Source organism: Truncatella angustata (assembly GCF_020726525.1).
Source record: "Truncatella angustata strain MPI-SDFR-AT-0073 chromosome Unknown BKA67scaffold_5, whole genome shotgun sequence".
In the NCBI taxonomy this organism is placed as follows: Eukaryota; Fungi; Ascomycota; class Sordariomycetes; order Amphisphaeriales; family Sporocadaceae; genus Truncatella; species Truncatella angustata.
This window is the reverse complement of record NW_025763385.1, coordinates 1322671-1335587: the sequence shown is the minus strand read 5'-3', so window position 1 is coordinate 1335587 and position 12917 is coordinate 1322671. Positions and strand designations below refer to the sequence as shown.

General features: G+C 46.4%; 6 protein-coding genes across 6 annotated transcripts; 3 read left to right on the top strand and 3 right to left on the bottom strand.

Annotated features, from left to right (window-relative positions):
* Positions 1 to 1623: 1623 nt before the first annotated feature.
* Positions 1624 to 2152, bottom strand: BKA67DRAFT_567872 (uncharacterized protein). The gene has a single exon (XM_046103003.1). The coding sequence runs from the start codon at positions 2134 to 2136 to the stop codon at positions 1903 to 1905; it is 234 nt and encodes a 77-aa protein (XP_045957188.1). The 5' UTR covers positions 2137 to 2152; the 3' UTR covers positions 1624 to 1902.
* Positions 2153 to 5715: 3563 nt separating this feature from the next.
* On the top strand, positions 5716 to 6188 carry BKA67DRAFT_567869 (uncharacterized protein). Its single transcript, XM_046103002.1, has one exon. The coding sequence runs from the start codon at positions 5753 to 5755 to the stop codon at positions 5951 to 5953; it is 201 nt and encodes a 66-aa protein (XP_045957187.1). The 5' UTR covers positions 5716 to 5752; the 3' UTR covers positions 5954 to 6188.
* Positions 6189 to 6864: 676 nt separating this feature from the next.
* On the top strand, positions 6865 to 7338 carry BKA67DRAFT_659568 (uncharacterized protein; the record flags this gene model as incomplete). Its single annotated transcript, XM_046107461.1, has 1 exon — positions 6865 to 7338. One exon carries the CDS (start codon positions 6865 to 6867, stop codon positions 7336 to 7338), a length of 474 nt encoding a protein of 157 aa, XP_045957186.1.
* A 784-nt stretch (positions 7339 to 8122) lies between these two features.
* Positions 8123 to 8341, top strand: BKA67DRAFT_519601 (uncharacterized protein; the record flags this gene model as incomplete). Its single annotated transcript, XM_046098112.1, has 1 exon — positions 8123 to 8341. One exon carries the CDS (start codon positions 8123 to 8125, stop codon positions 8339 to 8341), a length of 219 nt encoding a protein of 72 aa, XP_045957185.1.
* A 498-nt stretch (positions 8342 to 8839) lies between these two features.
* Positions 8840 to 9668, bottom strand: BKA67DRAFT_536617 (npp1 domain-containing protein; the record flags this gene model as incomplete). Its single annotated transcript, XM_046100190.1, has 3 exons — positions 8840 to 9212; positions 9279 to 9389; positions 9448 to 9668. 3 exons carry the CDS (start codon positions 9666 to 9668, stop codon positions 8840 to 8842), a joined length of 705 nt encoding a protein of 234 aa, XP_045957184.1.
* Positions 9669 to 10793: 1125 nt separating this feature from the next.
* Positions 10794 to 12449, bottom strand: BKA67DRAFT_518564 (transmembrane amino acid transporter protein-domain-containing protein; the record flags this gene model as incomplete). The annotated part of the gene is made up of 5 exons (XM_046098018.1): positions 10794 to 10887; positions 10949 to 11488; positions 11646 to 12087; positions 12140 to 12190; positions 12242 to 12449. 5 exons carry the CDS (start codon positions 12447 to 12449, stop codon positions 10794 to 10796), a joined length of 1335 nt encoding a protein of 444 aa, XP_045957183.1.
* Between the last annotated feature and the right edge of the window lie 468 nt (positions 12450 to 12917).

Here is a 12917-nt window from a genome sequence, read left to right as displayed (position 1 = left end):
GCTTCACAACATGATGATATTTGCATTGGTGCTGGCGTTTCATGGCATTTGATACCAAGGGCAAGCAGTGATAGAGTTTTGAGCCACCAACGAGTATCGTACCGGCAGTTAGGGATAAGGAGGGCATACTTTCAGGCAGGTGTACATGCTTTATGGATTTAATTATAAAGCGAATCAGTCAAGTAAAGGGTAACCATAACCTGCTACGAGGTGAATTAAAAGAATTGTGTTAACGGAATCCAATGAGCGAATAATTCTAGAAGTATCTATATCATCGAGAGCTTCATGAGATATTGTGCTCAAAGCACAACGACTAAGTAAGCACGGGGTTGGCCGAGGCTTGGGAAATTAAATAAGGGAGGTTTGGTTTGGACACAACAAAGGAGCGGTTTACGCAAGATTTATTGTTTAAGTGTTTCCTGCTTTCCCCAGATGCTTCCGTCTCATTAAATGATAGTCAAATAACTCCTCAATTGGATAAAGTCGAGCGTCACACGCAAAATGGAGTTTCGAGTTGGGCGGTTGCACTATTTTACGCTTCCTGGGACACTATTCTCCCTATTTTTGGCCGTTGAGCTTGTCCAGAGCGTCATGTCGCTTTTCCTCTCCAGGATTTTCGCGGTTCTCTTGGCCAGCCTGCGCGGCTTCGTCTATCATCACGTGAAGCAAAGAAAGCCCCCCCTCCCAAATCCGCGTCTTTCTCCATATATCTCTCGACCTTGACTGGTATAGGGCCATTTAGTAAGCCAGAAGGATCGCCAGTCGCGATGATGACTGCCTTAGCTTGGAGGAATACAAGGTCGAAGCTTAATTAACAGTTTAATTAACAGCGGCTTGGACGAGTGGCCCCAAGAACATCAGAACTCAGGTACGGAAAGCCCTGTATTAATCATTCTACACGAGATGATTGGCTCTACTCATACCCGTATAGTTCTAATCAACCCCAATCAGAGACTTTAAGTTGTCTCCCTGCCCAAGAGTCCTACCCCGAGTTAGTCGACTAAACGTTGCAAAATACCGGCAAAAACCGTCTGATACAGTGGCCCAGATGCAATGACTTGGGATTGTGAGGGCCGTGCACATGACGAAGAGGATTTAGTCAAGCCCTTGACCGGTAGCCGAGTATGTATAACACGGTGTGATGGTTCGACCTAGAAACTCGCGGGAACAAAACAATCCACACCCCTATGAACAACTCACAGAAGATTTCTCACCGCATACAGAATTCAGGCTCATTGACCTAAGGCAGAGGATAATTCTGGCCGTTTGTCTGTCTGGGAGAAGAAGCAAGACTTAGTCCTATATGTATTTTGCCTTATGCTAAAATGGCTATTTACACCCAAACTTACCACTATTTGTCATACTAGTTTTGTGGTTAGACGCGCCATTCACGAGGCATCATTAGTGTATATCGCAGGAGGTGTAAGTGGCTCAATAAAAATTGGCTTCGAAGTCGTGATAGCTTGCAATGGTTCAAAATGTGGCTAAAACACCACACCTATAATCGAATACGGATTTCTGACGGTATATACGTACAAAATCCTCAACGGCTACAATTTGCAGTTTTCACAGACGCTGAGCGTGTTGTGTTGAACGGAGCCCGAAGGCTCACCTTGTGATCTGGTAATTCAATAACGTGACTTCTATATCCCCACTGGCTGCCTATAGTCATCCTTAAACTGATCGTCCACAGACCCCATTCCGGATATCAGACCATACGACCCATATCGGCAGCATATGGCTCATTTCCCTTATTTTTTTTATATTTTTTTTTTATTTCTTCGGATATTCCAGTACTTCTCGGCCTAGAATGACGACAGTTGTCACACTTTATTCCTTGCGCGCGATTAGGTTTCTTCGCACACGTGAAATATTCGATGTTACACGATATGTGCACGCTTCCTATATCGTCTTCGCGACAGTTCTCTCAATACGTGTTGGAGCTGTCTGCGCTACTACCGAGGCTCCTCTGGGCACTAGCACGGATGTGTAAAAGGCTACTGTGGTAACTGTTTTTCGAATGGACATACACCGTTCGAAATACACCTCTGTTCGAGAAGGCTTAGTTCTCACCAAACCCAGGAATAATTTGGTTGAATCACATGCAAGGACCTCTCGAAACATGCTAGAATGCATTTCAGATCCACCGTCAATGTTACGCGTCGGAGAAAGTAAATTATTGCGCGCTACAAGCAGTGTTTGAACTTTAAATGTCTTTGCTTTAGCGCCTCTCTAGAAACTACCAAACGCTGACTTACTTGCTTTGTGTTTCCAATGTCTCATTAAGTAAATATTTATCTTGTCTGAATCAAACGAAGCCATTTTCTGGAATTCTGAAGGGAGGTGATGTAAGCATAGCTGAGGTTGAGCGAAATACAAGTATTGTTTTGCAGACACCCTCCAGAGATACATTTCGACATGCTAAATTTGACTTCGGAACTAACTTAGACTCGGGCGAATCTGGCCGGCCGCGTAAAAGGTTGAGGCTAACCCGTCGCTTCACTAACAAAGTCGCAGTACGTAGTACCAAGTATGGGCTCGCCTATGGTGCATAGCGTACCTGCACCGCATGTGAACGGCTTTGCACAGTACATAGCATCGCTCGATGTGAGTTGAAGCGAGCATTAGTCCTCACAGAAGCTCAAGATGGACACTACTGTGTAGATCGCATCTACGCATCCTTTCCCCACAGATTCGGTTAAGTGCTATCCCATCTAATAGATCACATGTTTGTTGACCGCACAAGACTTCGTCGTTGTGATGCTGGGTAATTTAGAACAACATTGTTGGGGTGCTTGGACATATCAGGTTGTAACGCATGTACAAGCCTACCATTTTCATCCGCACTGGCTCAATTGGAACAACGTCAAACCACATTTATAGCTGGTAAGTGTCCTGCTTCTAACGCGCATTTTATTCACTAGGCATTTTAGTCGGTCAAAGATGGGTCGTTTGGTATTAGCAACCAGGAAATATACGACAGTATGCCCAATTGGCTGGTCAGGACATGTGGAGAATTGTGCGTCCAGAATGCTGCTGTAGTATATGCAATAAATTATCATCAAGGATGGATTATGTTAAGCATAATGCTGAGGATCATTGTGATGCTCTGTCGCCAATTACTAACATATAATAGAAGCAACTGTGACTACAGTCCCATTTACATTAATGGGAGTTTTCTTGTTAATATAATGACAAAGTGTACAATGTCAAGTTTGGACCAAACCAACACTCATCTCGATAAGCACGTTACGATGATACACAACTTGGGCGATCGTAAAGTACTATGGTCGAAGTGTTTTATTGCCAGGTGATGTGGTAGAATAGACAACATCATAGCCGCCATGATACATAAAAATAACCTCTCAAGTTGGTCAAATCGAAGCCTGGCACTATTGCCGTAGCACCAATGCCATAGCTAATGAACACAAGCTCCATTGCGCCCAACACCACGTAACCAAGATGCTGTTCGTTCAGCATATACCAAGACAGCATTCTCACAAAATGATACGGCCAACAATAGGTCGTTATAGCCAGTCGAACTTTCTATATTGCGAGCCCTTAACCTTAATTCCACAGAGATGCAGTCCAGGACAAGGAGAGCGAGTACTAATGGATAGTATCTGTCTCGTGCTGCCATGTTGATGGTAATAAGAGCAAATTCTCGGCGGCAGTGACAGGTAGACGGAATGAAGACCAGCTATCGATTAGTTATGGATAGCGGCAGCGAGACTGGAACGAGCCATCAATTAGAATGGGAAATTGGCATTAATTCGATCGCTCTGAAACCATGTTACCTATCGCTCAAATTCGCACAAGCTGTTGCCACATTGTTATCTAATTGAGATTGTTGTTGCCCAGGAAGCATCGTCCAAGTCCAATGTCTGAGTACTTTCATTTGCCTTTCATGAAAAGAACGCGAGTAGCCTCAAATGTAACAAATTTCCCAACGGTGGAGTACCGTGATGCAAAAGTCAAGGGCTCGCCTGGAATGAAGTACATGGCTAATATCTATTCAGTGTTTTCATGCTAAACACGGAGCCTGATAAATATTCTGTTCATATCATGCTGGCTTGGGAGCGAATTGCACGAATCCAACGATTTCTCTCCTATGGCTGGAATAAAGTTCGCAAACAGTTTGCTCACTGGTGGTCGTACACCAATATTGAACATACCGGTACCATCAGGGGCAAAGTGTTTGTATTGTGTGCTATACAATTTGGAATATATTAGATCGGTCTTTTGAAAATCCGGTGTAGATTCTCTTCTTTGTTCATCTATCAAAGTTGCCCTCCCGGCCCAAGGATTCCGGTCGGCAAGGGTATTTCGAGGATGGCGAAATTTACAACACGCCACCGTGACAAAACTCTAAGAACAAAATGCGCAACACTCTGCATTCTTTGATTTTTGTCATGCAAAATATGCAACACTTCACAGAATTCTCTAGACTTCATCATCAAGTCTCGTGGACAGTGTCGGGCATGCTCCAAGAGAATCGATTACGAGCCAACCAACTTACGTCTCAATCGATTCGAACACTACGTTGTGGTGATTATCCTAGTGATGTCTCCACGCAAATGACGAACTAATAGTAGCTAGGCGACATTCTACATCGAGGCCAAGGGATATCTATGCCGGTATGTCGTTCAACGTTGATGTGGGATCCCTAGCGATAGCATTAGGCGAAACAATAATTAATTTGCCAAGAACCCGGTCATACGATCGAATGCTCCTGGTAATCGAAACGACCGATTGAAGGATAAAACCCCAGAGGCACATTTCTGGACACAATGACTATCATAATAATCTGAAAATTCCAGACTGTCCTAACTCGCATGCATTATGGCGAGCCTATGTTGCATTGTCTACATTAAGACTGGAACTCAAGATGCCACCCGTCGACGATATTCAACATCTGCCCACAACGAAAGATGAAATTTCAATCTCCTAGCTAAGCGGCATGTTGGGCCACCAGCTACGATTTTTCCAAATAACATCGACCATATTGATCAAGCTGCGGGCAAGGTCTTTCCGGCTGTGCCATACGAGAAGGAGTCTGATAGCCCACGGCCAACATACATTTGTCCCAAAGGCTCGTTCAATTCAGCTATGATGGCCATGGAGAAGGGTACAGTGATATTCTTCTGACCATATACACCCGTGAAGTCAATTTCTGCTAGAATGTCATACGAAAGCTTACACTGACGAGGCTCCCAAAGGTCTGGAGCACTGACGTAAGTACTAACCCGGATCAAGGTATCCTGGTGATGGACGACCTCAACTCCAAGGGGTTCACTTTTGGGGAGCCGACAGAGCCGTGGCCCGTGCGACGAGTCATGGATGGAGTCGAGCAGCTTGCTGCACTACATGGCAGTAAGAGACCCTTGACCGTCCTAGACCTCCATCCTTCCACAGAATCAAGTTGCCACATTTTTAATTGGTCCAGCGTTGGTCTCATGTTCGACGAAAAAGAGAGCCGCTGTTGATGTTAGATATGTAGCTACATGGAACTTTTCCCTCGAGAAACCTCCTGCATTCATTCCCGCTTACGAAGAAGTCATGATTGACCGCGCAGTTATGTGTGACAGTGTAGTTCTCGGTTCGGAGCGGTCAAAAGTTTCAGTTGTCATACAAGATCAATACCGGACCGTTGTGGCAATGAAAAAAGCACTTTGCCACGAAGAACCCCAAGTTCCTCTACCTGGTCCATGGTGATCCGCATCCCAGCAACACCTTCATTGAGACGGGTGGAATGCCTGGTTTCGTCGATTGGCAAACCACCCATATTGGCTCGGCATTTCACGACCTTGTACACTTCGTTGTCGGCTCATTGTCTGCCACGGATCGACGAGATCAGGAGGTGGCTATCCTTGATCATTATCTCCACGAGCTGGCCAAGAATGGCGGCCTGTCGCTGTCCGGAGAAGACAACAGAAATCATTTTGGAATATAAGAAGTCGATGATGGCGGGTATGGGGCGGATCTTGACGCCTTATGCTATGCAACGCAAGGAACGTGTTGAGGCTATGGTTGAGCCCTATTGCGCAGCTTCGTTGGATCACAAGGTAATTGAGCTTGTCGAGTCGCTGCCTGATGTACAATCGGTCTGTCAAAACATTCAAATTTGAGTTGGTAGCGTACTGGAGTTGTAGTGTAATAGAAACAACTTAAGACAACTAGTGAGAAGATGTGTGGTAGTTGGCTACACCTATTTGAGCTCAAAAAGCATCGCTTGCGAGTGCCATATTGTGACTGCATTTTTCTTTTGAGCTGAAGTCGCACAACAACGGCACGATGGCTCGCGAATGCAACATCAACAAGAAAGGATTAGGTTCAAGGAACTGATTAAGTCAAGCACAAGGCGACTCTTCCTGTCCCAGCACCACAATATTACATTGGCCATTACATTGGTCTGAGTGGTAACGTTTAACAATTAGATTCACTCTCTTCTCTTTAATACACTGTGATTGCGGGCGCTTTGTTTGAATGCAGCGGTCTGTCCAATTTATAGGGGATATGAAACCAGCATATGCTGCGCCTCTGTCATCAGCCATGATCTTGTGCTACACCGGACAGTACACCCCGTGACCTCGCTTGTTGGTAACCAGACGCGCACAATTCTGCCAGCCTTGGATCATGGACACAAAGGAAAATGCATTTAAGAAGTTGCAAATGATCAGGCCTCCTAAGTAAATCAGCAGCGTGTGAAAATCATGCCTGTAAATCACTAACAAGATTTCATTACATAAGGCTTAGGCGCCAAACCATGTTTCCGCAAGACTTCATCCATTTTGCCAAATATCGTTTAGAAATATTTCAGAGCTTGTTCTATCTACCAAAGCAACTTAAGGAACAATCCACAAGATGTTTAATAACTCGAAGATCAAATTGACGGTATTCTCGGGCGACCAGACGTCAGCAACAACTCCATTCAGCATATGCTCTACAAGGCTTATGGCCTACCAATATGCAGACGATCACAACCCGGTAGACAAAACACAGGCGGAAGAGCTTAAGACAATTGTTAAGCCAGCCTGGAGCAAGAGTTCTGACGGTCTGTTCAATGTGCCAGGCTGCAAGACACGCGTAAGATTCGCGAATCGCATGCCAGATACACCCAGAGGTGAGGCAGTACCCACGGTCATGGTGGTCGTCGACTTCGGCGACAAATCATTTCCGATAGACTCGAGCACTGCCGAGGCAATAACAAAATCGTATCAGAAAACGCGAAATTTCTTGTCGACAAAGGGTCCGGCTGGCATCGCCTTGGAGTTTGTCGATGAGAGGTCGATCAACATCAAAGGTTATGAGGGTGCGGCATGCTGGATCGCTGAATAGACAGCAACAGCACATCAGTCTCAAATGCTGTGCATGGTGAGAGCTTTGCAGTTCTGGTGACCCGTGTGGCTAGTCTTCCTTTGACTTTTATTGGTATTCACCGCCATTTTCTGTCGTTCAGACTGGAGTAGGAGTGGTGGAAATGTCAGCTTCAGCCTCGAAGCCAGGAAAGTAGTGCTTAAAATACACAGATACAGTAATTTTCATGCGAAAGCAAAACAAATGTTTGTTCCAAGTTGCGCGCTATATGAAGAAAACTTTGATTTGGAGCTTTTGGGGGTCCACGGTTCAAGCTTTACACCATCAGCATATTGATGCAGATATTCGAACTTTTGCCTAAGTGCACTCGAAACAAGTAGCTTCGTTACGTTATGTTGAGTTATGGTAATAACTTACTATGTGAGGCACCTCCGAAGGATACCCTGCTCAGGCTCTTTAATATAAAAGGTCCAATCTGTATGGAACTCCTAGACCGTTTTCTAATTATTTCACATGAAGCATTTCCAGAAGAAAGTATGCTCCTTTATCCACCAAAGCGACAATGTCATTTTTTCTGCAACAACAATACAGCTGCATCTATACCATTCTCAACTTCTAACCGTTCTGCACTCAACGATCTATGCGAAAAGTACTTTCACAGAGATCCCACGGGCTCCGAATTCTTCCCCCACCTCCCCACAGCGTAGCACATTGACCAGACCACCTTATCTAATAGTGTCGTGGAAACCAACGAAAGGGCGCACCATATCGATCCGTTTTGGCCGCCACGGCCCACACTCATTGTATGGAACAAGGCACAGCTTTTGAAGAAAAAAAGATAGTAGAACATGTTAGAAACGCCGCTAACGTATATCTATACAACTTTGACCAAGTGCCCGACATCAATAGAGCGCAAGAGACGGATGACAACGAATGCTGCCCTGTTGTATCTTATTTTCGAAAACCATATGAAAGTATGATGGCAGTATGGGAAGTCACAATGCAATTAACTTATTGTAGATAAATAAGACTTAATTAATATTATTGTAACAGTCTAGAGAGCGGCTGAAAGCGGTAGAGGCTTGGTGAAAATCCCAAGAGCTCATTATACACGGTATCGGTATTGAATGCAGCATCAGCGAATGAACTATGAAAAGATTCCTGACCATGGATGTCGCTGTTGATGATGGCACGGCTTGGTGAGTGGGTAGTAGTGAACGACCAATGAAGTGTAGTGTGTCAGTGTAGCAAAAGAGCTCCGAGTTTTGTACAACTACCCTCAAAATCCGATTAATTTAGCTCGACCGAGATCTATTCTGTCGAAGAGATTGCGGTCAGCCATTGGTGAATTATCCTGAATCTGGTTCTCAAATTGTTCTTTCAACACTTTACGCAGGCGTGTGCCGCGATACCGTCTTCGTCACACGATCATTTATCTGGATTCGAACGATAGGGGAGGTATCAATTGTGAGTATCTTTTGTCTGCCTTCTCTTCCACCGCCTTTGTCCTCTCCGCTCAAAACTATATTGCTGCCTTGGCCAGGTTTGCAGTGAAAGTAGAATCCTTGAATGGCACAATAGCATCACCAAAGTCGGTATTCGTCAGGGCGGTTCTGGCTGCACTCGTCAGGTTGTCCCAGTAAATGAGTGGTTGCTCGCCACCCTTGGTGGATGTGGTGCCGAGCTGGTGGTTGACAGGCCACACGCTGTAGTACCTGATCTTGGGTCGGGTGCCATCGAGCGGAAAGTCTGATGTGATGACGTCGAAGTCGCCGTGGGCGGACGTTGCCAGTCCCTTAATAGTCTGCGAGGTAAGGTTGTCAATCCAGACAACAATACCTTCCCAATCATGACGGTGACCAAGACCATCGGACGGCGAGTCCTTCGGCATGTACCTTCAACCAAGTGTCAGTCTAACAGACAACAGTCTTAAATTATTTTGGGAAAACGGCTCAACACACCAAGAGTACATCAGCGCGTAGTAATTTCCATACTGCACGGCACGGGCGTAGACCTGCCCAGTACTGGAGCTGCAGCCTCCATTTGAGCTCCCCGAAGTGGCCAGGCCGCCGCTGGAAGAGTTACCGTTAGCATACACGTTGGCTAGAGAAACGTCGTGCGAGCTCTTACCCAGTATTGCCGGCAGAGTCAACGGCCGGAAACGGGACACAACCATTGACGATATATAGATACGGCTTGAACTTCAGTAGCGCAGCGCCCAGCGAACCACTCGGCACTGCTTGGGCGAAACCAACAACGGCATCATGATTAATTACAGCGCGGGACTCAAGCGGGGCAGCAATCACTCCCGCGAGAGTCGTCAAGAAGGTTACAATCTGGCTGACGCGCATGCTGAACAGACACAGTACTCGAGACTGGATGGAAATGCAGGTACAACGGTGCTCCGCCGATCTTGTCTGTGAAGGTGGGAGGGCGTTGCTATTTATGATGACCACCACCACCACCCTAGTCCCGACAAACAAGCCAGGAACCAGCCATGGTACCTTTCACCGCAAATGCTTCGGCGCCTAGGCCGTTGCAAAAGCCTCGAGTAGCTCTCTCCTTTCCGAATGTCGCGATGGTCGGCTGGACACCTAGCAGTAGCTCGAAGCTGTGAACAAGGGTCTTCTCCACATTGACAAGGGCCAGCATCTTGGAGGTAGTTGATTTATAGAGCCGAAAGCAGCAAAGCCGTGATTTGGCAGGTCGCAATCAGCCAATTCCCCCGAAGAACACTCCAGAATGCGCCACTTGAACTGCGGCAGATGACCACGTTGTCGGGATAGCAGACGAAAACCGGCCGTTTGTTCCAGAGTTTCGTGCGCTGTAAAGACATAACCAGCCAAGTATGGCGCTTCGTTTGGCATGCCAAGATTTTGATCACTAGAAATGCGGTATTAAGCGAGCATCCCATATGGGAACGTGGGTAGATGTTGGGTTGCCGATGGTTCCCTACTACTTTTCCAGAATAACGACTTGCTTAATGAAGCTACCCTTGCCATCAATGCAATACGCTTATGTGGGATTTCGGCATTCGCTCGAACTGCACTATGCATATTCTCAATTTAGCTCAATTGAGCATTGCATTGAGTGGTGGGAATTTTGTGGTTGTAACCAACTTGGGAGTTTGAGCCGCTTGCTAGTGCATTCTTATTCTTGACAGAATGGTGCCGTCCATGATCATCATGTAAGATCGACCAATGGGCGTCGAAAAGCTCGTCGCGTGTGCTAATCATGCCTGACAGATCAGATGCAATCTACAAGATCTCCTCGGCGACTGAACGGAACGGATGGTCTGGTCAAATTCGCAGGTGTCAAATTAATCTTCAGCTTTCAATGCGCACCACATGCATCTCGAAGCCTTGGCTAACGAGTAAGCTGGACTCTGGATGGTTGAGATCCTGCGGAACTTATCACCCTTGTATGTACCTTCCGCATGCGGATCAACATATGCCAACATTTATTTCGCAACGTTTTTAACCAACAGTGCCAGAGTTATCAGCACAACTAAAGGCAGAGCCGATCTCTCCAGAGGCATAAGCCGCCTTAATAGAGAGGACGACTGAGTATCTATTGATAGATTGTCAGCTATTTGATTTACACATGTGCTGTGAGGAATGCGTCAACTTACGTTCCGCCAATGCACACAAATAACCCAAGTAGGACCAGGAAACAGTGGAAGAAGTACTGAAACTTCTCCCACACGCCACCCCTCCTGTAATGCGAGTAGTCGTAAAGCCATAGGATACCTGGAACGCTGATAGCCATTGGAGCAAAGCAAATCGATCCGGTCAATGCAATCAAATAATTAAAGATTGCCACTGCCTCAGCGAGGATGAAGGCAATGACCCCTAGCGAGATGGAGCATCCAAGCCATGTGACCCAGTGGATGACAGTGTTGGATTGCAGATGCTTGGTATCTCTCAGGATGCGCACGAACAAGTACTTAGCTGCGACATGCTGGTATAAACATCCGCTTACAATCAATCCAACCAATGCAATACCATAAGCCACCTTCTTGAGGGTGCCGCCTGCGCTACCAAGCGATGGATTGGCTACCCACTGTCCACACCATCGATAGACGACAAGGGAGAAGGAAAGGTACATAATACCAACAAGCCCCATACAAATGTAAAGAGCTTTCTTGTAGTCCCTTGGGTTCCTCATTTCACTATAGTGTTAGGAGTCAGTGATTGCTTCTTTGGTATGATCGATGTATTCTTTGAGTATTCTGAAGCAGTCTGGAAGATCTTGGTTGTCTCTGGCAAATAGCATTTGCTTCAGAGATATGCTGGAAAAAGTAGAAGATAATTTCGGAAATTGCTTACGAGATGACAGGCAGGAATGCAGATGTACCGGCGGACGAAACGAATATTGTCGCAGTGGCCGTCATGCCCGCCACAAATGTCGGGTACGCAATGGCATAATACCCAAGCTCATAGTCGCCTGTCTGTGGTGCAGCGGCCGGTCTGTCATGAGTCGTGACTCCGATCACGACCACTAGAACCGCAATGAAGATGGAGAAGAACCCTACCCAGGTGAGCCAGCCAATATTGCGCAGTGTGCGAACCGAGGCTGCTGCGGTGATTATCACAAACGAGATAAACGACCACCAGACGGTGCAGGCTGCATGGTCTGAGAGAGTGTTGAAGGCAACCGAAAGCCCAACGATACCACTTCCGGTGCAAAGGATGTAAGCACATAAGTACAGAAAGCCAATGATTTCCTTCAATACTACACCTCCAACAGTATAACCCATATCGGCCAAAGCTAGTTGACGTTAGTAGAGCACTATTTCTTTTTGGCATGGTGACTGCCTTACAGTGGCACTCTGGGTGTCTCGTCTTGAAGTTGCCCTGTATTACTGCCGTATCTGTCACCACTGGTCAGCTATAATTCGAAGTATCATACCTTTTCTTCTCACATGTGTTCAGCAGTTGCCATCCCACCACTGAAAGTGCGCCACCAACTGCTCCCAGACTATACATGGCAGTCGGAATTGAAAGGACACCAGTTGCAAAGATGATTTTGAGGAAAATGATTGTCGCTCGCTGCCAGCTCACGTTGCGAAAATCAACACCGTCGGCCGTCTTCTGGAATACTTCGTGGCTTTCCATTTCGGCCTCCTTCATCGAAGCCGCATCTACGCCGTCGCTGCCGGGTGCAGCCGGCGAGATGCCGAGCTTCTCGTGCTTGGTCTCGTTGGTCGCAGCCATGATTGGAATTGTCTCGCTGTTAAAAACAGCTGGTCTCTGGTGTGACGGGAACACTACGTCAAGATAGTGCGAGAATCGGCAATCCTCGTGAATGCAGGAAACAGGAGGACCGAACGGTCTCTATATCAATTTACGGAGGAATGAGCTTAGATTGGGCTTCGGATGCTCGTAATTGCCATAGTATCAACCGCGAGGGCTGAGAGATTACCGTCTTGTCAGGCTGTCGGAGCTATGCGAAGGCAAGTCGCTTTAGATACAAGACATGAAGTTTCCGAGACTTTATCATGTCGAATGTTATCTCTATATCCTAGCGTAGATCTACTCAACTTCACCGACGTATCAAGAGATAGTGGAAATGGGGCCAATCAGAAATCACCACCGACC

Excerpts from the sequence above, each read along its gene's own strand:
- BKA67DRAFT_567872 (XM_046103003.1), bottom strand. The coding sequence starts at position 2,136 with ATGCATTCTAGCATGTTTCGAGAGGTCCTTGCATGTGATTCAACCAAA.
- BKA67DRAFT_567869 (XM_046103002.1), top strand. The coding sequence starts at position 5,753 with ATGCCTGGTTTCGTCGATTGGCAAACCACCCATATTGGCTCGGCATTT.